Genomic DNA, 22,267 nt, shown 5'->3' with positions numbered 1-22,267 from the left:
TGCGTGACTTAACAATTTTCCAGTTATATCACGGTGGGTCATTGTAACGTGGGAGGATGCAGACGTTGACCACTTTGTTGAAACCCGATTTGCTGCTGACAAACCTAGAAACAGAATTTGGGTGAACTGGGATTCGAACCCACTATCATAGGTTTCTGTCGTTCCCAAGGGAAGCAACTCTGCACAGCGAATTGCGGCACCTTAGACATCTGGGCAACTCGTTAAATTACATAGCAATGAGACCGCCTCCGTGGTCTAGTGGTAGAGCGTCTGCCCGGAGAGCCGAAGGTCCTGAGTTCGATCACCGGCCGCGTCATACCAAAAGACGTTAAAAGATGGTACTTGTTGTTACCCTATCTGGCGCTCGGCATTAGGGGGCTAAAACAAGGACTGGTCGGCTTGGAGTCAGTATACTGTGTCTGAGTGGGGTACTCATGTTAAACTGCGGCATGGTATCTCAGTGGGCTAGCACTATAAATCGGCATCAGTCCGGACTAGTACAAGCAGCCACACTCACACACGTACATGCCCGTCGCTATATAAGTGCAATAATCTTGGACGCGACGTTAAACCCAATTTCACCTCACCTCACATAGCAATGAAGACAATATTACAAAACTGGTATTTCTAATTAGGTCAATGATTATAATTCGATAATAACCAACTTTAGTCCCTTGATTGTGTATTTAATAGAAAATAATTTAATTTATTGTAATTAAACAGGTGACATAATGATGATTTGCGGGCTATAAACCAACTAGAGAACAGCAGCTGGTGTGGTTGAATTGTGTGACTTACTTTTCCTGACTTTAAATTAAGCCTAAACATGCTCCAGTTTAATGGAAATACTATTTGTATGAAAACTTGTTTGATAGGCATTTCTTTTAAGTTAAAGGGTGACAAAGTAGACACAATTTATGGATAACAACTTTTTTATATTTTATTGTTTATTCATTTTCCATTCATTTTTTATGACTCCATCTCCAAGCAGCTAATTCTATAGCCCGTGTTTTAAAACTGTATACATGGTATTGTTATGCTCAAATTTGTTTCATTAATTGTTTTTAAATAATATTTGCATAAATGACTCAGTTGTGAATATATTAACTGATATATATATATATTGATATATTGATTTATCGTCACAACTCTATTTTGTATACAGCAACGTATATATGATATAAGTAAGAGAGAATGAGAGCAAGCAATATCTTTATCAATTTTAACTTTACCTTCTACAAAACATAAAGATTCATACATGTTTCGTCCCCCCAGGACTCATCAGTGCAGCTTGGATTTTCATTTAATAAGAAAAAACGCAGACATGTTGTTGTTTTTTTCAATGTATTTTTCTTTTCCAATGTTTTTTTTTTTTTAATATTCAAGAGCAGGAACTGTCACACTCACTACACATGGTACAATAACTGTACATATGAAAAGTTAGTCAAAAGGCAAAATAGAATTATTAAGGTTTACTAATGCACAACAAACTCTTGTAACGTTGTCAATAGTTGTCACCCCTTTTCCATCATTTACCAACGAGAAGTTGATAGGTATTGTGTGAGACAAGATGTTGTACGTTTGCCTTAACAGTCCAATCACACGTTCAACGTGAATTCTCAGGTGAGTGAGTCCTTGTGATTCTTCAAGCTCTATAACTGGTAGCTGTGATTTCCCCTTTGTGAAGGCAGGTACCTTGACAGTTGCAGCCATTAATCCTACACTGTCTCTGACATCAAATCCCCTGTCTCCAAGCACATCATCTCCTGGTAAGAGCTTCTCTAGAAAACCACAGTTCTCTGTGAGATGTTTGTCACTGACACATCCACCCCAGGCTCTTGACAAGAACAAAACTGTTCCTTGGGGGGCAATACCAATAAGAAATTTGACTGTGTTGTGGTGCTTGTAAGTTGACCAGGTTAGTGCTCTTGCCTCAAGGTTTGATGGAATTTCAAATAAATATTTCGAAACAGTCAATAGTTATACCCCTCCTCGAAAATTTTGCTAAATGCAGACCTGAAATGGTGAACTTTAGGCTATTCTGAGCACAAACAAAGTGCCTGGTTGAAATCTTTAAGTGTCTGTTTTTATGTGTGTATTTTGTAAAACTCATAGCCATATTCTTCATCCAGTCATTATTTATATATGACAAAATTATATTTTGTGTGTGAACATGTATTGACTGAACAATAACATGTAACCATCCTTTAAGATGAAAGTGTCATCAAAGTTTTAAACTCATCACATCAATTTCAGCCTGAACAATGCAAATTCAGCCTAACGATACTTCAATATCAGCCTGAACAATACATCAAATTCAGCCTAACGATACTTCAATTTCAGCCTGAACAACATCAAATTCAGCCTGAACAATACATTCCCTACATCAACCTATCTCACATGCTTCGGAAGTTAGCTGCAGTATCAACATAGTCAAAGTCAGCCACATCAGGACCATTGAAGGAAACCCTCAAGAGTTCATTTTAGTCTCCCTTCCCTAAGCCTATTTCGTGACTTTGTTTTAACGAGATTCTGGCGACTGAAGCCTCGTTCACGTGATGCAGAATTGAGCAGAACCACCATGAAGTATTCCATAAGAATAGCAAAGTCAGGGAATTCATCTTTATACTCTGTCAGTAGTTCCTTGGCAAACTCTGGAAGAGACTTCTGACTACCTCGACAGTGCAACTTTTTTAATGAATAAGTCATTCCTTGCACAGATAGGGGTGAACACCTGAGGATCAACACCCCCTGGCTGAGAAAGCCTCTCACAAATGTCTTGTAGGTCCTCATGTCCATACTGACCAACTTCAGCCTGAGGAACAGCTACGATCTTCTTGGGATTCAGCATATTGTTCCGTTTTCTCAGAACAGCCATGCCTGAAAAGAAAAATATTAAATGAGAAGTTGACATTTTACATTTAATGTCTGAGAATGATCAAATTAACCATCACTAATATAATGATCAATGTAACCACAATTGCCATATTTTGGAAATCACCTTTCAAGATTAGCCAAAAGCTTGTTTATGAAGAGATTCTTTGCAGTCTCAGTGTTGTGCTCTGCTTGACCTGTTTTCCTTATAGGGATCCCCATCCAGGTTATTTTGTTTTCTTGATCTGTGGGGTTTTGTTGCAGGTCATTGTAGCTAGTCAGGAGGGTGTTGTCTGTTATAAAAACCTCAAGTGTCGGTCTTGTCAGATGTAACATGCTCTCCATCTATTTAAAATGACAACATTTACTTTTGTAAAATGAAATATTTTGATCATCATTATCATGGAATATGAAAATTGACATTTACTTTACATATGTCAGGATGAATTCAAGTACATTATCTACATATTAGGTCAGTTGTACTGTGAATACATAGGTATTTTGAATTTATAATATATAGAGTCAAGTACCTTGTCAAAATCAAGAGAATGGTGCTGGAAAGTCTTTGACAGCTTTGTGAAGAGGGGGAGTACACCATCAAAAATGCAGGTATATGCCACGAAAGTGTAAGTCTCCACCTTTGATGATATTCTCCTGGCCACTGGATTGTGTGCAGCAGCATCAGCACCAAGACAAGCCACCAAGGCAGGCCAGCATTTACTGAGAGCCAGAATAGCCTCATGAAGGGACAGCCATCTCACACTGTGAGGCTCCTTCAGGGCAACAGTCACATCAATGAGGACCTGTTGAAGCTCCCTCTGTTTGTTGTACCTGTGAAATATGAACAGACATTGTAATCCATTTCCTTATTTTAACAGTTATTTCATTTTTATATATGGACACTTACTTAAAGCAATCATATATGAAATAATAACTGGTGGTTTCTTTACCATTACCATGGAAATGAATTAAGTTTAACAGCATTTACATATTGAAATATAAATTTAGTAAAAAAAATTAAACTTCAATTAAACTCTGAAAAAAAGATTATCAAATGGAGGCTTTTGTCAAGATCACTGATGTTCTGGGAAAATAAGGACAAGTTAAAACAGTCATAGATAAACATAATACTTTTACATGTTTAAATGTTCATGGCTGCTTTAATTGGCAATTCAGATGTGAAAAATTCCTGTTGTCCAAAAATACAAATATAATCTTCTTCAGTTTAGACAGTAAGATGAACAGCATTAATATGTTCAACAAATAATTACTTTCACTGGTGCAAACAATAATGAAAACCTCTAGTGATCATAAAGCATTTTGCATAATTTATTCATGATGTATAAAAAGAAACAAGGAACATAATTATACATCATGAATAAATTATGCAAAGTGCTTCATGGACACCTGTGATGAAATATAACCAGAATAAACAACAACAAAAATTCAAAAACGATCTGGACAACGTTTAAACGTGATCTACCTCATGGGTGAGTTGTTGAAATAATTGAATATGTGATTGACTGTTTCCTCGTAATGTTTGACAGCATCAACTGCATGTGCACTCTGTGACACAGCAAGAGCTAATCTATGCACACACCAGTGAACATGTAGAAGCAATGTGCATTCCCTTGATAACTGTACACCTGCAATTTAGGATGTATATATGAACCAATATTGTACAAAGCCTAAAGATCTTTTAGAGATTTACTCCATAATGTTCAGAAATGAAACTGACATAAGATTTTTGACATTAAATTAATGAAATGACAATGACAATTAATTGGACAAATACATTTCTACACTCAGATGATAGTCCCAGGTTATTTATATCAAACTGGAAAGAGTATGCTTTGAAATGACTATTATTCTAATGTATCAGCTCCATCAGGGGGTATGAACATGAAGGTGAACATGTATTTTCTACTACATTTTTTGTGTATACTAATTTACATAGACATACTTACCAAAACCATTGAGACGACCGGTCATCACTGCAGCAGCATCACTCCCCAAACCTGCAACCTTTGAGGGGGGATTCTTTTCTCCTGGAGGTAGTTGAGAATGGCACTGGTTACGGTGTCTGGCTTTCCATCAATAACATCAACATTTTTGCCCAAGTAGATTTTCACACACCCCTCCACAATAACTGTGATAAGAATCATCTGTTTCTTGAATACTGCAGCACCATCACTCCCCAAACCTGCAACCTTTGAGGGGGGATTCTTTTCTCCTGGAGGTAGTTGAGAATGGCACTGGTTATGGTGTCAGCCTTTCCATCAATAACATCAACATTTTTGCCCAAGTAGATTTTCACACACCCCTCCACAATAACTGTGATAAGAATCATCTGTTTCTTGAATACTGCAGCAGCATCACTCCCCAAACCTGCAACCTTTGAGGGGGGATTCTTTTCTCCTGGAGGTAGTTGAGAATGGCACTGGTTATGGTGTCTGCCTTTCCATCAATAACATCAACATTTTTGCCCAAGTAGATTTTCACACACCCCTCCACAATAACTGTGATATGAATCATCTGTTTCTTGAATACTGCAGCACCATCACTCCCCAAACCTGCAACCTTTGAGGGGGGATTCTTTTCTCCTGGAGGTAGTTGAGAATGGCACGGGTTATGGTGTCAGCCTTTCCATCAATAACATCAACATTTTTGCCCAAGTAGATTTTCACACACCCCTCCACAATAACTGTGATAAGAATCATCTGTTTCTTGAATACTGCCACATCAACACTTTCATCTGTTGTGACGCTGATGAATGTGGCCTCACTGATATGTTGGTCTACTGTCTTATCAACCATCTGAGATAGCGAAAGAAGCATCTCTTCAAACTGTTGATTAAAATTATGATTTAAATATAGTGACCCCAAAGACTGTGACATTTTAAATAATTAATGTCATGATCATCATGGTAAATGTTATTGTTATTATTATTATTACTACCAGTACTATTATTATTCATGAAATCTAGATTTTTTTGTTGTAAATATTCAATTTAGTATAACTTGGTATAGTATATAGATCTACATAGATTAAGCCTAAGTGTAAAACAATTTTAATGTGATTTACAACTGAAGCTCATGAGGTACTCAACATGCACAATGTACATTGGTTCTCATTATCAGCTGATTATCAATCTCATTAAAATCATATCCTAGTTTTCGCTACCGCTAAACAAAGATCTGAGGACATCCCATGACGGGTCACGTCAGAATGACCTTTCGCGAATTTTGACCGACCAATGAAATGAATCAACATTGGACAATCAGATGGCAGCTTTCTCGAGCTTTACGACACTAGTTTCAAACTGGCGACTACGCTTCGAAACATATTTTGACGTATTCTCGATTAAAAAGTACAAAACTGATAAGAGGAACATGCTGGAATAGCTTATAGATGGCCAAGATTGTAAGGATTTAATAATAAAACCCGTAACTGTCGTTCGGAATACCCCGTGTTAAATATATTGTGGTTGCATGATTAGAAAACACATTTCGAATGTCACTTTCATGATCTGGTCAGGGACGCTCTGATTGGTTGGATGAAAGGTCGTTCTGATGTGACCCGTAATGGGATGTCCTCATATCTTTGTTTAGCGATAGCGAGAACTAAGATCTGATTTTAATGAGATTGAGCTGATTATGGAAATGTAAAAAAATTAAGATTAGAAAATTAAAATATATCTACAGAACTAAGCTAATAAGAGCCAGTCTAAATTAATATGTGATTTCTAAGAATCTTACCTGTTCATGATGTTTATATAGACCTTTGAGATCGCCCCGTTCAACAGCTGCAGGTTTATCAGTTTGCTAAACTTGGTCAACGCCAAATTTTTTATGAAGATAAATTTGACAGTCCTCAGTTGAGGTACGAGTCCATCTTGTGCAACTTCATTTGTTTTTTGGATTCACTTAACAAGCAGTGCTGCCGAACGTGTTGTTGTCACCGCGCCCTTGTGACAGCTTTTTTCCTGGTGCCGTATCAAACTCGATCGTTGGAAATCGTTGCATCCAGATACAAAAGCATTTTTACGCTTTACCGAACGACAAACTCCACAAAACATCTTGGAATCTTCATAGATTAGCCATTTAAACATTGGCTCTTCAAGCCAACCTTCTCGAAACTATCTTTTCTTTTGACAAGGTTTCGGCGATGCCATTTTGACCTTAGTCCTTGACATTGACAACAAACTGTTAACAAGGTCTGCGATTGGCTTACGTTTCTAGTTCCGTTTTGGTAAGCAATCAGCAATGCCGTTACGGACACGATATGGAAGAGAAACGTCATCGGATACTTCAGTTTCCCGCGGGTGCACCGAATTGGCTGGCACCGGAACCAAGCGAATATTGGATACACAATATCACATTGGTTTTGGGAGCCAGAGAAACTCGAAACAAAACAACAATAAGTGATTCGTAAAGTAAACGTTTTTCAAAATGAAAAATGCGTAAGGGGACGCGTACAGGTTTGTTTTCCTTTTTTCAGTGCCTTTTTTATATATGGGACGCCGTAAACGCAAACACTGGTTACTGGATACATAGTTGTAAACCGTCTCCAAGATATAATAAGTTGGTAACCCTGTCAAGAAATTAACAAGTTCATTATTGTTCTATCATTCTATCAACCTATCATTCTATCAACCTGTCAAGAAATTAACAAGTTCATTATTGTTCTATCAATCTATCAATTTGTACTGTGACAACTGTTGTCGCAGATCAACATTCTCAACAGTTAAACGCTCCAATTCTTCCTCCATGGAAACAATCTCGGTACCAGTTAGCCAAGTTTAAGATTTGATGTTATTGTTCTCATCCACCATGTCCACTTCTTGATCAACACTGATGTCCTCAGTCTTATCAAGTGCAGCAATATGGTGAAGAGCAACAAGTGTGTTAGCTGCTTCCAGTTTCTTGCGGTTTTCTTGACAGACAACAGTTCTGTTCGAAACACTCTCTGGTCCAGACTTGAGCAAATAAAACTGATATCAAATCAATATTCACAAGGGCCCATTTCTATCACAAACTGTCCCCCTCCTTTTCCATTCTACAAACTTCAATATCTAGATACTCAAAACCACTTGTAATATTTATTTATATGTATAACAATATCTATAAATTTGCCTACTTCATATTTCCTAAATCTATGTCAATGAGAGACAATGATAGGACATCTGTATTATTTCCCAGATGTAAACAAAAACGACAAAAGCTAATGGTCGTGCATTTAATTCAACTAAGAAATAATTACGAAGACGAGAGAATAAATAACATGTTAAGTGAATAATAAATCTATTTAAATATTATTGCATTATTTGTCAATATAATGGATCCCCCACTGATCAAAAACCGAACAAAAGTGATAATCTCTCTTTGTCAGTTCAGTTTATCATATTCTTTTACTTTTATATATATTTTTTAGAATCAACTACAAGTGTATTATCGATTTACCTGTGATAAAATGACGGGAAAATATCCTAGTATACTTGCACTTGTGTTCACTCAAGTCAGCCCGACCAATGTTTTGTCAAGCCAAACTCTTCGACGCTCTGATGACAATTGGCGGGGGGGATCTGGTTTCCGCTGAGTTTTAAATGTCTTGACGCAAATTGCCACGTGATTTTCCGGAACCGAATGAAAAGTGACGGTATGAAGGTATGAGCCAGTACTAAATGCTACACCACGTTGTTTTTGTCGTAAAGTTGGTTCATGAGACCAAAATGCTGGTCCAGTGTCATCGGAAATGCCCCGAAAGGTAATCGTGACTGACATTTTGGCAGCGATGTTATTGTCGGTCCTTTCGAGAGTTATCTCCCTTACTTCATGGGTGCGCAAGCTCCTCACAGCGATATTCCGTTCGCGGAGCTCTCTATACTTCCGATAGTGTAACGAAGGTGTCACGCACTGGGGAGGAGCTTGATGGGTGCGTTGTTAACTCTCGCTGTCTGTTTCACTTTCAGGCTACAAGTATACCAACAAGCTCCTCCACAGCATCACAAACTGTCTATCCTACCTAGGTAACTAACATTACTCTTCACAGCGATATCCCGTTCCCCGGGCCATCTTGCATGTGCTGTGCGTCCTTTCTTCTTGAGTACGACCGATGGAGGTGTTGGTTTGTTGTTAACGCCGCATTCAGCAATATTCCAGCTATATGACGGCGGTCTGTAAATAATCGAGTCTGGACCAGACAATCCAATGATTGATATCATGTGCATCGATCTACGCAATTGGGATCGATGATCGTGCTTCAACCAAGTCAGCGAGCCTGACCATCCGATCCCGTTATATAATATAGTCACCTTTTACGACAAGTTTAGTCGCCTTTTACGGCAAACATGGGTTGCTGAAGACCTTTTCTACCCCGGATCTTTACGGGTCACCGATTGTGGGGCATTAGAGGAAGTAAGGTAAGGGTTCATGGCAACTGGAATTCCAAATTTATTTAGAATGATGGAGAGAATTAAAAAAAAAAGATCCCGTTTTAATTAGAATCTTGGCAATGATTCTAATTAAAACGGGGTATTTTTTTTTAATTCTCTCGATCATTCTAAATAAATTTGGAATTCCAGTTGCCACGGACCCTTTACCTATTAAAAGTACTAATGTCAAATACACGTGCTTGATGATAGTAAATATTAGAAAATATATGATATAAGATATTCTAGTTCACGTTGAAGACATGTGGAGGCTCGTGGGCTTATCGTGATTAAAGGTGATCACGATTTGGTCAGCCTTTGTCTCTTTGACCTATAACTTACAATCTCAAATCAGCATTTATAAAAGAGAAGTCTTGGAAATCGTGTTTGCAGTGCCAGGTGGGTCGTGATTTAAACATACGGAGGCCATAATGTCCCACGATTCCGAGCTTTGGATTGTCAGCAATATACACGTGCTCACATGTTTCCCCTACCTATCCCTCTTGACATACTGTTGAAACCTCATTTGCTTTATACATAACATCTGGATGCTCAGATACCTTATGAATGTTATTTTGTTGATGTTCTTCATAGTCTTATCGATATTGTTGCAAGCATACAACCAAAAAACCCATTTTCTTTGGAGATTTAGTGTGAGTGGTTTTACGCCGCTCAGCAATATTCCAACAATATCACGGGCTGGGACACCAGAAATGGGCTTCACACATTGTACCCATGCCGGGAATCGAACCCGGATCTTCGGGGTGACGAGCGAACGCTTTAACTAGGCTACCCGACCACCCCTTTGGAGATTTAAGGTTTACTAGTAGTGTATATCGCCGAAGAAGAACCTTATCGTCTTTCTAAAATAAAGTCTTTGAAATTAGAATTTAAGCATTTTAATTCCGCAGTTTCTATATAACACTATGTCTGTATATTGACATGTTTAGTTACTTGTAGCTCGTTCAGAAGGGACTAATTCGAGCAGATGGACGAAGAAGTTGGCCTCGCTCATGACGTCGTCAGACACCCAAGCAGCAGCCTTATCAATGACTACATAGCCGGTGCTATGGGAGGTAAGATCTCAGCTCATGTGCCAAGTGTTGATGATACCTCTCCACACATTGATGTGCAGAGTTATGCCCCTTAGTCGTGGTAGGAGCCGATGATAATAGTTACGAATCACAATTCGCCCGACTATGATCATTGGTCTGTTAGTCTCTCCGCGCCCCAGAACGAATATATTGATTGTGGCCTAGCTGATTTTCATAATCCTCACTACCGTGAAGATCCGAGTTAGACGTGATGGAGATAATAGGTGACAGGGTGTATAAAATAGCCACAATATAATCGGGATGCCTTTATCATCCATATTCGGAACTAGTCGTTTTAGTTCATTTTCGAGATACAGATGTTGGTCTGAATGTTTCGGTCACTGGACGCTGACAAGTAAGTTCACCTGACACGACCTCGTGGTAAAGTCTGAGATTAACATTCAATATCAGATGATAATGTTTGTTTGTTGTTTACTCAGGACCCGTGAAGATCCGGGGTAGAATAGGTCTCAGGTCACGGGATCGGCTGCTCAAACTCGCTGACTTGGTTGATGCATGTCATCTATCCCAACTGCGTTGATCGATGCTCATAATGTCAATCATTGGGTTGTGTGGTCCAGACTCGATTATTTAGAGACCGCCGTCATATAGCTGGAATATTGCAGAGTGCGGCGTTAAAGAACAAACAAACAAACAAAACTCTAGCCATGTGACGGCGGTCTGTAAAATATAGAGCCTGGACCAGACAATCAAGTGATTGACGTCATGATCATCGATCAATGCAATTGGGATACGATGTCATGTATCAACGAAGCCAGCGAGCCTGACCAACCGATCCTGTTCGTTGCCTCTAACGACAAGCATAGTCGCCTCTTACGGGTTGTTGAAGGCAGACCAGAGGCTGGCAGCGTGAACAACATGATACCACACTGTCAGTCACTTTCCAACTGATCGATCCTAGGTTGAGTCCGTTCTCCCTACAAGTAGGGAATAATGGTTTTATTTGCCTGTTAGCTGTTATGTTTCAACGGTTATACAGCTTACTCTCTCACTTCCTCACTGGGGAACCAGGAGAGCTCGAGTATATGTATACTTACCTCTTTCAGGTATGGTGGGGTTGGTGGTAGGGCACCCTTTCGACACAACTAAGGTAAGTGCGCTACTACGGCAGTACATGCAGTTAGGGTGCAGTAACTTACCTGAATAGACGCTAGCCCTAATAGTGATAATAACATATTAGAACACACACATACACGCACGCACGCACGCACGCACATAAGAAAACCCTGAAATTCCGCGAGCCATTTTGATACCTGAACATCAGATAAAGTGAATGGGCATTTCAGGCTTGGGATCATTTCAAACCTGGCCAATACTATATCGGCCCAACCAACATTTCGTAAGGATCTAGACCGCCTCCGTGGTCTAGTTGTAGAGCGTCCCCCCGGAGAGCGGAAGGTCCGGGGTTCGATACCCAACCGCGTCATACCAAAAGACGTTTAAAGATGGTATTTGTTGTTACCCTGTCTGGCGCTCGGCATTCAGGGGCTAAAACAAGGACTGGTCGGCTCGGAGTCAGTATACTGTGTCTGAGTCGGGTATTCATGTTAAACTGCGACATGGTATCTCAATGAGCTAGCACTATAAATCGGCATCAGTCCGGACTAAAGAAGAACCAGAACTGGGGACAGTCTATTTAAAGAGTGAGTGAATGAGTTGGGTTTAACGCCGCTTTAAACATTATTCCAGTTACATCACGGTGTGTCAGCTTAATGTGGGAGGAAAGCCAGAAGTGATGCAGGTGTCAGACGTTGACCACTTCGACGAAACCCACGAGCACGGGTATGGTGCTGACAAACCTAGAAACATAATCGGGGAGAACCGGGATTCGAACCAACAATCAAAGGTTTCTGGCGCGCCCAGTGGACGCAACTCTGCACAGCGAAACAAGGCGCTTAAGACGACTGGGCCACCCTATTTCAAAAGGATAAACATATGAGGATGGCAGGTGAGATATTTTTTTTAAAAAAGTATTATCGTTCGCAGGTACAGTTGCAGACGCAGACTACCAGAACCAAGTATCGCGGCACAATGGACGCTCTGAAGCATATACAGTCACAGGGACTAGTAAGTGTACGACTTTTACCACTGGTAATGCCTGACACAAGGACCCGGCAAATCCCTAGGCATTGCCCCCTGAAATGTTAAGAATGAACTCACTCGCGTCATGTTCTTATGATCTTTGTTAGAGATGAATATTTTTTGGCTTCTGCATGAAGACATACAGTTGTTTTCATTGAAACGGGAAGCCGAGCAATCATACTACTCAAACATAGTTTATATTACTTTAGTCACTCTGGCATGCCTGACGCTGCGTGACAGATTAACTATAGTAATATGAGTGAGGGAGTATGGTTTTACGCTGCTTTTAGCAATATTCCAGCAATATCACGGCGGGGGAAATGGGCTTCACACATTGTACCCATGTCAGGAATCGAACCCGGGTCTTCGGCGTGACGAGCGAACGCTTTAACCACAAGGCTACCCGACCGCCCCTATAGTAATATGAACGAATTTTTAAACATGACCAGGAAACAGCATTATTTTTGCCAGTATTTAATGGAAGAAATAATATTTTCAGAACATAACAAATGGTCGGGCCTTAAGTAATCTTATTCATTCAAGGAATGGTGCGTTGTTTATTTCTATTTTTATATTTAAAAAAGGTGTTTTAATGCTTTCCATTTCAACAAAAGATAAATGACTTAATACTCGTTTGCTTGCTTTTTAACGCCACAATCAGCAATATTCCAGCGAACTTAAAGCTACTGGTAAAGGAATGAGTCAAGACAATCGAGTGATTGATATTATGAGCATCCTCATAGGCCGTCGGGACAATCAAGCCTGACCACCCGATCATCCGATCTATTAAGCTTCTGTTTGTTTGTTTTTTATAACGTCGCACTCAGAAATATTCCAATTATATGACGGCGATCTGCAAATAATCGAGTCTGGCCCAGACAACCCAGTGATTGAAATCATGAGCATTGGTCTACGCAATTGGTATACGATGACATGCATCAACCAAGTCAGCGAGCCTGACCACCCAATCCCGTAAAGTGCCTTGTACCACAAGCATGGGTTACTCAAGGCCAATTCTAACTTTTCAATGAACAGATGAAATGAATACATCCATTTGCTCAATGAGACGTAGGTTAGTTGTAGTGTGTGAAGGGTCATCAAATTAGCAATATTACAGTTCCGGAAAACGTAGGTTATTCATATACGGTTTTGTCAATTGATCTTCTAGGCGAGAGGCTTCTTCCGAGGGATGTCATGGCCTCTTCTGTCTTATGGTGTTATCAATTCGGTATTCTTTGGAGTCTACGGAAACACCTTGCAGTTCATGCAACGTATGCGCAATGAACTTGATCGAGCGTCGTATGCCGATATATACGTTGCAGGGTGTGTCGGCGGGGCCGCCCAGTTGGTTATTGCCTGTCCCGTTGACCTCTGTAAGGTCATTTTACAGTCACAGATACCCCACGAGACCACTGCTGGGAACAAAGGTACCACTTGACCTTTAGTTGTTTGAGAATTTTGGTTGGATTGAAATAACATACCGTATTCGACGTCTAATAAGCGCCCACGGCGATATTTACTAATATATTGGCTCGTGAACAATCCCAATTTGCACCCTTTCCGATTGATCAATGTACACAATACTTATTTATTCGCCTATACTACGCACTCGTGTGTTATATTCACCCTTAATTATGGGCAATTAAATTCTGGAAAAATATATCTCTCGTATATAAACATTTCAGGCTGTCAGCATAAACCACGAAATTTATCTTTCAACTCTGATTTTTTTCGACAAAATAATATTCTAATGAGAGCCCCCTATTTCTAATTTTGAGAGCGCCCTAGGCGCTTATTACGTCGAATACGGTAACAATGTTTGGTCCAACACATGTTTTTAGACACTGTATTAGCTTATGGATAAGGGTGAAGAAAACACCTATCTTTAAACTTCAGTGTTGACAGGCACTTCGCTTACTCGGATAACGTTCAGGCACCAAACCTAATATTCAGCAATGTTTGGAATATACGAAAACGTGAATGAGTGAGTATGATGGTACACCTCTTTCAGTTGTATTCGAGCCATTAAGCTGACGACAAGAATAGTCTTCACAAATTTCATCCTTGTAAAGAATCAAACCAGTCTCATTAAAATCAGATCTTAGTGCTCGCTACGGCCACACAAAGATATGAGGACATCCCATTACAGGTCATGTCAGAACAACCTTTTATCCGACCAGTCAGAGCTTCGCTTACGAGATCGCAAAAGTGAAAGTCCCAATCTGCTTTCTGATCATGCAACCTTGAAATGGTGAACACGGGTCATTCCGAAGGACAGTTACGGCTGTACGATAAAGAGAGAAACTTTCCACGACCTCTGGGAATTACTGCCATGTATTACCATATCGGTCATTCCAGAATTTTCTTTTGAACCGTTTTTAAATTTTGAATCGAGGACTTTGTCAAGGTAGAATGGAAGCTTTCATTTTTTAATGCAATGCCGTAAAGCTCTAAAAATCTGCCTTCTGATTGTTTAATGTAGACTTCCTTCTTTGGTAGTTCAAAGTTCAAAGTTCAGACGTGACCTGTAATGAGATGTTTTCAGATCTGTATGTCGCGGTAGCAACTCTTAAGATCTGATTTTAAGGAGATTTGAAGACAAATAGTTTTTCGGCGATAACTTTTCGCATATATACGTAAGTTGCTTAAGGGTTCATTCTCTTCACAGAAGGTGTTTCTCAAGGCAACATGTTTCAAAAGCCTCCTCATTTGTCCCCCGGCATATAATGCAGGTGATATGGTCATCATCTGGTCTGTCTGTCTGTCCGCCGTCCGTATTTCGTTTCCGGAGCATTACTTGAAAATCGGACCCGTGAAGATCCGGGGTAGAATAGGTCTTCAGCAACCGATGCTTGCCGTAAAAGGCGACTAACGGGATCGGGTGGTCATGCTCGCTGACTTGGTTGGTGCATGTCATCGTATTCCAATTGCTTGGGTCGATGCTCATGATGTCAATCACTGGATTGTCTGGTCCAGACTCTATTATTTACAGACCGCCTTCATTTAGCTGGAATATTGCTGAGTGCGGCGTTAATCAACAAACAAAAAAAACTTGAAAACCGTGAAAGATTTTTCATCCAAACTTGGTACATGTAGTAACGGGGCGATCGGGTAGCCTAGTGGTTAAAGCGTTTGCTCGTCACGCCGAAGACCCGGGTTCGATTCCCGACATGGGTACAATGTGTGAAGCCCATTTCTGGTGTCCCCCGCCGTGATATTGCTGGAATATTGCTAAAAGCGGCGTAAAACCATACTCACTCACTCGCTCACATGTAGTAACAAGGAACTGAAGTGGTGCCTTTTTGTTATTGTGGGGGCCGGTGGGATTTGACATCTTCTGATGACTCTTGTTTCTTCTGATTTTTCTGTCATATGACGCTTATGTGTACAGTTTTTACAACAGTGGTTTCCAAGATACGTCATATTTTTATTAACCACGTATGCATTCTATTTGTATAAGGTCCAGCCAGAGTCGCCTCCCCCTACTTCAAAGGACCCTTGGAAGCTGTAATGGCGACCGTTCGCCAGAATGGTGTGTCTGGGTGTTATCGAGGTTTGACCGTCATGGCCTTCAGAGACGTCCCCAGCTACGGCATCTACTGTGCCATCTACGAATACCTCACCCACGTCATGCACGATCGTGGTCTTACGGACGATCAGGGTATATTTGCCAGTCTCATAGCTGGAGGTACTTCCGGAACAGTCACGTGGTTCTCAGTGATGCCGTTTGATGTCATCAAGAGCCGGTTGCAGGCGGATTTATCCGGAAGATATAACAGCATGGTAGATTGTTTGAAAAAAACAGTAAAGTCAGAGGGTCTCATGGCCTTGTATAAAGGTACTTTTGTAACATGTGCGAGAGCATTCCCTGTTAATGCGGCAACGTTTTTAACATATTCACAAACATTAAAATATCTAAGTTGAAAGTGTACATCGTGTCTTGTCATGCATCACTGTGGCCCATTGAAATAGTTACAGGGCGGAAGTAAATCAGGTTTTACGCTGCTTTGAAGATTATTTTAGTTAGCTCACGGCATGTGGGCTTAATGTTGGATGAAACCGAAGTGATGAAGACGATTACCACTTCGGTGAAACCAACGACGGGTTGGATGCTGACAAACCATGGATCGCAATCCGTGCTGATCTGGAATTCGAACCCACGATAATTGGATTCTGGACACGATCCACAAAGTGTTCTAAGGTCACCGAATGCACTGTGGATCCTGGCATGCCTACGGGACGTAACTCTACGCGTTCATTATAACACCTTATCGACTGAACTCACATGAGACTTATGGTATCCAAGCATTGCTCACATTACCGCCGAGAGATTTGCTTGTCTTGATTACCTGCAGGCCATCGTATTATTATCATGGTACCATCGATTGTGTGAAACACCATTTTCTTAATTAATCGGGGCGGTCGGGTAGCCCAGTGGTAAAAGCGTTCGCTCGTCACGCCGAAGACCCGGGTTCGATTCCCGACATGGGTACAATGTGTGAAGCCCATTTCTAGTGTCCCCCGTTGTTATATTGCTGGAATATTGCTAAAAGCGGCGTACATCCATACTCACTCACTTAATTAATCATAGACATTATTCTAGCCACGTCTTTGCATTGAGGGAGCAGGGGTGGCCAAGTCGTTTAAAGCGCCACCGCAATTCTCTGTGCCGAGTTGCGTTCCCTGGGGAGGCCAGGAACCTAGGATCCTGGGTTCGAAGCCCTGTTCGCCCCGACTATGTACCATACCCGTGTTCGTTGTAAACGCCTAAGACCTGCATCACCTCGGGATTTCCTCCCACCTCAAGTTGACACGCGGTAAAGTAACTGGAATATTGTTAAAACGGCGTTAAACCTCACTCACTCTTTACATTGAAATGTGCCGACACATTCAGCACACACAAAAAAGTTTATTACATATTGCAAGATGTGCATTTTCAGTTTCGGTTGCTGTCCTTCATATCACTTTATATTCGGACATAAATGAAAACAAGCCAATGACAACCAAAGATTCATTTTAGTGAGAACATTCACATGTGTGCCACATCTGGTCTGTTGGGGTATTGGAACCATGGCAACTGGACCATTCCCAGGTAACCTCGGGGTTGTCCCAACCCAACTTAGAGATTTGGTTGCCACTGTTTTCCAGATCAAAATGTACTTCATAGCCGTGAGTGTTACCGTGGCCGCTTCCCGGGGCTCCCTTCTGAGCACACCATTCCAGATTGGGGGCAACATCGGGGCAGTCGTTGGTGATCATAAACACGTGGCTCTGTCCTGCATGAGCACCAGTCCCGGCGCCAGGGATCGAACCGCCTATGTCAAATAATAGAATGTCAGCCTGGAGTATTTATAATCATAACCCAAAGGGAAACATGCTTCTTATCTATCATATTATGACTCGCGATATTGCCCAACTCATATTGCCCAACCACAAAGCGTTCCTAGTGCTACAGGTATGTAACCATTCAGTTCAAACAAACGTACGTCTCTCCTGGCGCTGGGAACTTTGTGGACCTCATCCTCGATAATCCAGTGCATTATATATTCACTATATCATGATAAATACCCTGGACCCATTCGCCACCATAGCTACGTTTTGAGTCATACAAAATTGCGGGCGCTAGGACAGCCGTCCAATCAAAAAACACTTATCAGCGAAAGAAATTCTGTGCGAAGTTGATAAAGAGACATGGATGTGGTGCCATGACACCGAAATGTATCTATTGAAGTGAATGGGTTCAGAGTATTTTACACAACAGAATGAAGATATCATACTCTGGATTATTGAGGACGTGTGGCCCGGGGGATTAAATTAAGCTATAAATGGATACCACATAAGTAGACTAAAATACAATAAGACATGAATATGAATCGGTTTTCATGTAATATTTTCTGCCGAGCATTTGCAGTTTTTGTACGTTTCGTTCCTAAAAGAGATGTACAGCTTTTTGAATTGGAAATTTTCCCATGTCTGACTTCACAATGGTTATGAATGTGGTGAGGAGACTGTTAAACATGTAAATCCCATCTTGTTAACTATTTTGGATTCATTTTCAGTTTTCAGAAAACCAATGCTCACAGTTACTTGTGACATGCGTATAATAAATGATACAGACGTAATAAAGTCATAGATGTCAGGACGTGCACCCCTATCACACACGTCCTGGGTCCAGTTCCACGAAGCGATCGTAGCGCTACGACAGTCGTTAGTCTATGTTAAAGTGTGCGAGCTACCTTAGCGCTACGGTCGCTTTGTGGAAAGACCCTCTGGACCCCATACTCAGTTGACTCACCAGTTGTCGTCAGCTTCACACACTTGCCGCAGCTGTCTCCACACCATGTACTTCCGGAATTACTGAACAGCTTCTGATTGGCTGCGGCAACATACTGGTTGTTGTTCCATGTGAAAGGTGTGTCATTTTGTCCACACCCACACGCCCCCTTGTGGCCGTCGTTGTAACGAGTAGTGGATGCGCAGTGCTTGCCGTTATACGTCCTAATGCCATTGTGCAGCTGACACTTCTGGTTTGCCCAGGCCGAAGCTGTTCAAAATGTAAGAAGTGTCTATAGTGCATTCGTAAGACATTCTAAGGCACAGGTTGCCCAGTCGCCAAAGGCGCTGCACATTCGTCACCACTCGCCCCTTTCCGTAACCTGCAAGAAGACTCGTCCCCCTATCCATGAATGTTATGTGCGAAAATCCGACAAACCAATCAGAATGCGCGTATGATTTCAAGTTCTTCGTCAAAGAATCCCACAGAAATAAGTTCTGTTTTTACATATGTCTTGCATCGAAAAATATACCCAAGACACAGTCAATCATACTGTATAATTCCGCATGTCCTGATGTGCTATAAATTGCATCTGAACTATAAATAATATATGGGGAAATATATGTGAACCTTTGCGCAACAAGTTGACAATTGTTTTAGGTATGCCCGTTTGCGCTAAGACGGAACCCGGTTGCAAAAAAGGCCACGAGAGGGGCACGAGTCGCTATTCGGCTTGTCCCGGAATAACACGAGTTGGTCAGTGCAGAGTGGCGTCCCTTTGACTCGCCAGAAATCTATGATTGTGGAGTCGAATACCGGTTCGCCCCTATTATGTTTCTAGGCATGTCTGTTGTGGGTTTCACCAAAGTATCACTTCCGGCATTCCTTCCACATTAAGCTAGCACTCCGTGATATAACTCGAATAACGTTAAAAGCGGCGTTATACCCAACATACTCTCGCTCACTTTAAGAGATTCTGTTAAAACGAAGTGTCTCCGTTTTTCACAGATCAAATATTCAGTCCATGTGAACATAAAAATATAAAATTATGAAAGAATGACTGGGTGAACGCCGTCTCAGTACACCAGACACACCAGGGCGACCTGAAACAAACGGGTATGTTTCTATCAGCACACACTGTTATTGCCCGACCGACATTAGTTAGCCGTTTGGGGTCGGCCATTTTATATTTTTGGGGCGGTATTGTTTTAGATCAGATTTATTTTTCGGAAAGTGCTTCAAGACGCATGTTGTTTCTCTCAAAGGAGAAGCCAAGAAACATCATATGTTCAACCCGGTACAGACTTGGGTCCCTTATGCCTATAAGAATGATTGTAGATTGAATGCCAGATTCGCCCTGATTATGAATCAAGTTATCAGCCTAATAGCCGTGCTCGTGGGTTTCATCAAAGTGGAAGACGTATCAGTCCTGCATCATTTCGGGCTTTCTCCCCACATCAAACTGACATGCCGTGATATAACCATCTTCCCGAGGCAAGAGAGTTAAGACAATAAAAAGTCCAGTTTCCACCCTTGCCGAACTCGGCTTGAATCCCTGGGCACGATCGTAGCATTACCTGTGTCCCTTCTATGCCTCTCATATGGACCAATCAGATGCCACCTCTCGTATCCCTTGCATTTGCTGCAAACAACATGGCGGCGCCCAGTCAAGACGATCTGATCGATGATCAATATCTATTTTGTGATAAAACGGGTCTTACATCGCAAAGTGCATCAAATCACGTGAGCACCTTCATTAAAAACATGAAAAGATTTGGAAAATATCTGTTAACAACGGGTTGGCGGTGCACATGCTTTACAAATCCTGCAATCGACCGAAATCTGCATGACAGTTTACGAACCAGATTTCGATTTCGTTGCGCGATTGTGATTGGACTATGCAATGACTCGTTAATCCAGCCAAAATGTAACTCCATAATATCAGTTCGGCAAGGGTGGAAACTGGACTTTTAAAGTCAGTTGACTCTCTTGCCTCGAGAAGATGTGATATAACTGGAATACTGTTCAAGAACCCATATGGTGAGGTTTTGGGATGATGTGATTTGCCTCACGTTCATGGTTCCGTTAAAGAAGTGCACGGCCCTTCTTGTTTGAATGGTAGATGATACACTATTTTGACGCAGTTTTGTGGTATATGACAAACTTTGGCTTAAGAGGAGTAAACGGGTATAGGGTAGCCCGGTGCTTTAACCTTTAGTCCGTCATACCAAAGACCCCAGTTTGATTCTGCACATAAAGTATTGGAAGCCAGTTTCTGGTGTCCCGTTGCCAAGAGTCGGCCCTAAGGCATATGGTACTTGGGGCTTATTATTTGATTTTGTGTTTAACGCCGCACTGAGAAATAGTCCAGCTATATGCCGACGGAGTGATCGAGTCTGAACCAGGCAATCCAGTGATTGACTTTATGAGGGTCGATCTACGCAATTATGTTGTAACCTATTGTGACACCCATCACATCCTAGGAAACAGTGATCAGACTCGCTGACTTGGATGATGCATGTCGTCGTGTCCCAATTGCGTGGTTCGATGCTCATGATGTCAATCACTGGATTGTCTGGTCCAGACTCGATTATGTACAGACCGCCGTCATATAGCTGGAATATTGCTGACTGCGGCATTAAACAACAAACAAACAAGCAAACAAACCTTAGAAACACACATGGAACATCCTATTAACAATATGACCGCCTCCGTGGTCTAGTGGTAGAGCGTCCGCCCGGAGAGCGGAAGGTTCGGGGTTCGATCCCCGGCCGCGTCATACCAAAAGACGTAAAAAGATGGTACTTGTTGTTACCCTGTCTGGCGCTCGGCATTAAGGGGCTAAAACAAGGACTGGTCGGCTCGGAGTCAGTATACTGTGTCTGAGTGGGGTATTCATGTTAAACTGCGGCATGGTATCTCAGTGGGCTAGCACTATAAATCGGCATCAGTCCGGACTAGTACAAGCAGCCACACAAACACACACACGTACCTGCACGTCGCTATATAAGTGCAATAATCTTGGACGCGACGTTAAACCCAATTTCACCTCACCTCACCTATTAACAATATAGTAAACAACCGCTCGTGAGAGTTGAAGCCACTTACCGGCGAACAACAAGAGAATACTAACTGCTGTCTTCATGATGGCTCGAATGATTGTCCCTTGTTCAAAATCACTACTTATGTGACCGAAAAGTTCTTATCTCTCATGCATGATCCGTGATTTAATAAATATGCCAAGCGTCTATGGCCTTGGCACCAATGGGCATTCCAAAAATAGATGCTATATTTGGATACTGGATCCCTGATAGGAACATTATCGATAGTCAGTGTTTAACCGAATTCCTGCTGTAGAGTCTATTTAGTTAATAAGCAGTTGGGCGGGAACATATAAACTGCCGTGCAAAAGAAAGAATGCATTTGACGAACAAATTACAAACGTTAACAAAACGTTACTAGCCTGAAAACAATCGCCGAAACACTGCAAAA

General features: G+C 41.3%; 2 protein-coding genes and 1 pseudogene across 2 annotated transcripts; 1 reads left to right on the top strand and 2 right to left on the bottom strand.

Moving 5' to 3' along the window:
* Window positions 1-3,632: 3,632 nt before the first annotated feature.
* On the bottom strand, window positions 3,633-7,048 carry LOC139443326 (uncharacterized protein C17orf113-like; annotated as a pseudogene).
* Window positions 7,049-8,716: 1,668 nt separating this feature from the next.
* LOC139443325 (solute carrier family 25 member 45-like) lies at window positions 8,717-16,425 on the top strand. Its single transcript, XM_071224305.1, has 6 exons — window positions 8,717-8,902; window positions 10,265-10,380; window positions 11,466-11,509; window positions 12,406-12,486; window positions 13,670-13,928; window positions 15,962-16,425. The coding sequence occupies exons 2-6, from the start codon at window positions 10,293-10,295 to the stop codon at window positions 16,423-16,425; spliced, it is 936 nt and encodes a 311-aa protein (XP_071080406.1). The 5' UTR covers window positions 8,717-8,902; window positions 10,265-10,292.
* Window positions 16,426-17,498: 1,073 nt separating this feature from the next.
* Window positions 17,499-21,975, bottom strand: LOC139442784 (endoglucanase-like). The gene is made up of 3 exons (XM_071223675.1): window positions 21,884-21,975; window positions 18,797-19,045; window positions 17,499-17,816 (listed from the first exon to the last, which is right to left on the bottom strand). Exons 1-3 carry the CDS (start codon window positions 21,918-21,920, stop codon window positions 17,518-17,520), a joined length of 585 nt encoding a protein of 194 aa, XP_071079776.1. The 5' UTR covers window positions 21,921-21,975; the 3' UTR covers window positions 17,499-17,517.
* Window positions 21,976-22,267: the final 292 nt, after the last annotated feature.

The sequence above is a fragment of the Haliotis cracherodii genome, unplaced genomic scaffold (assembly GCF_022045235.1).
Source record: "Haliotis cracherodii isolate W230 unplaced genomic scaffold, xgHalCrac1.p SCAF_5, whole genome shotgun sequence".
NCBI classification, from domain to species: Eukaryota; Metazoa; Mollusca; class Gastropoda; order Lepetellida; family Haliotidae; genus Haliotis; species Haliotis cracherodii.
This window is presented reverse-complemented; position numbering and strand designations above follow the sequence as displayed.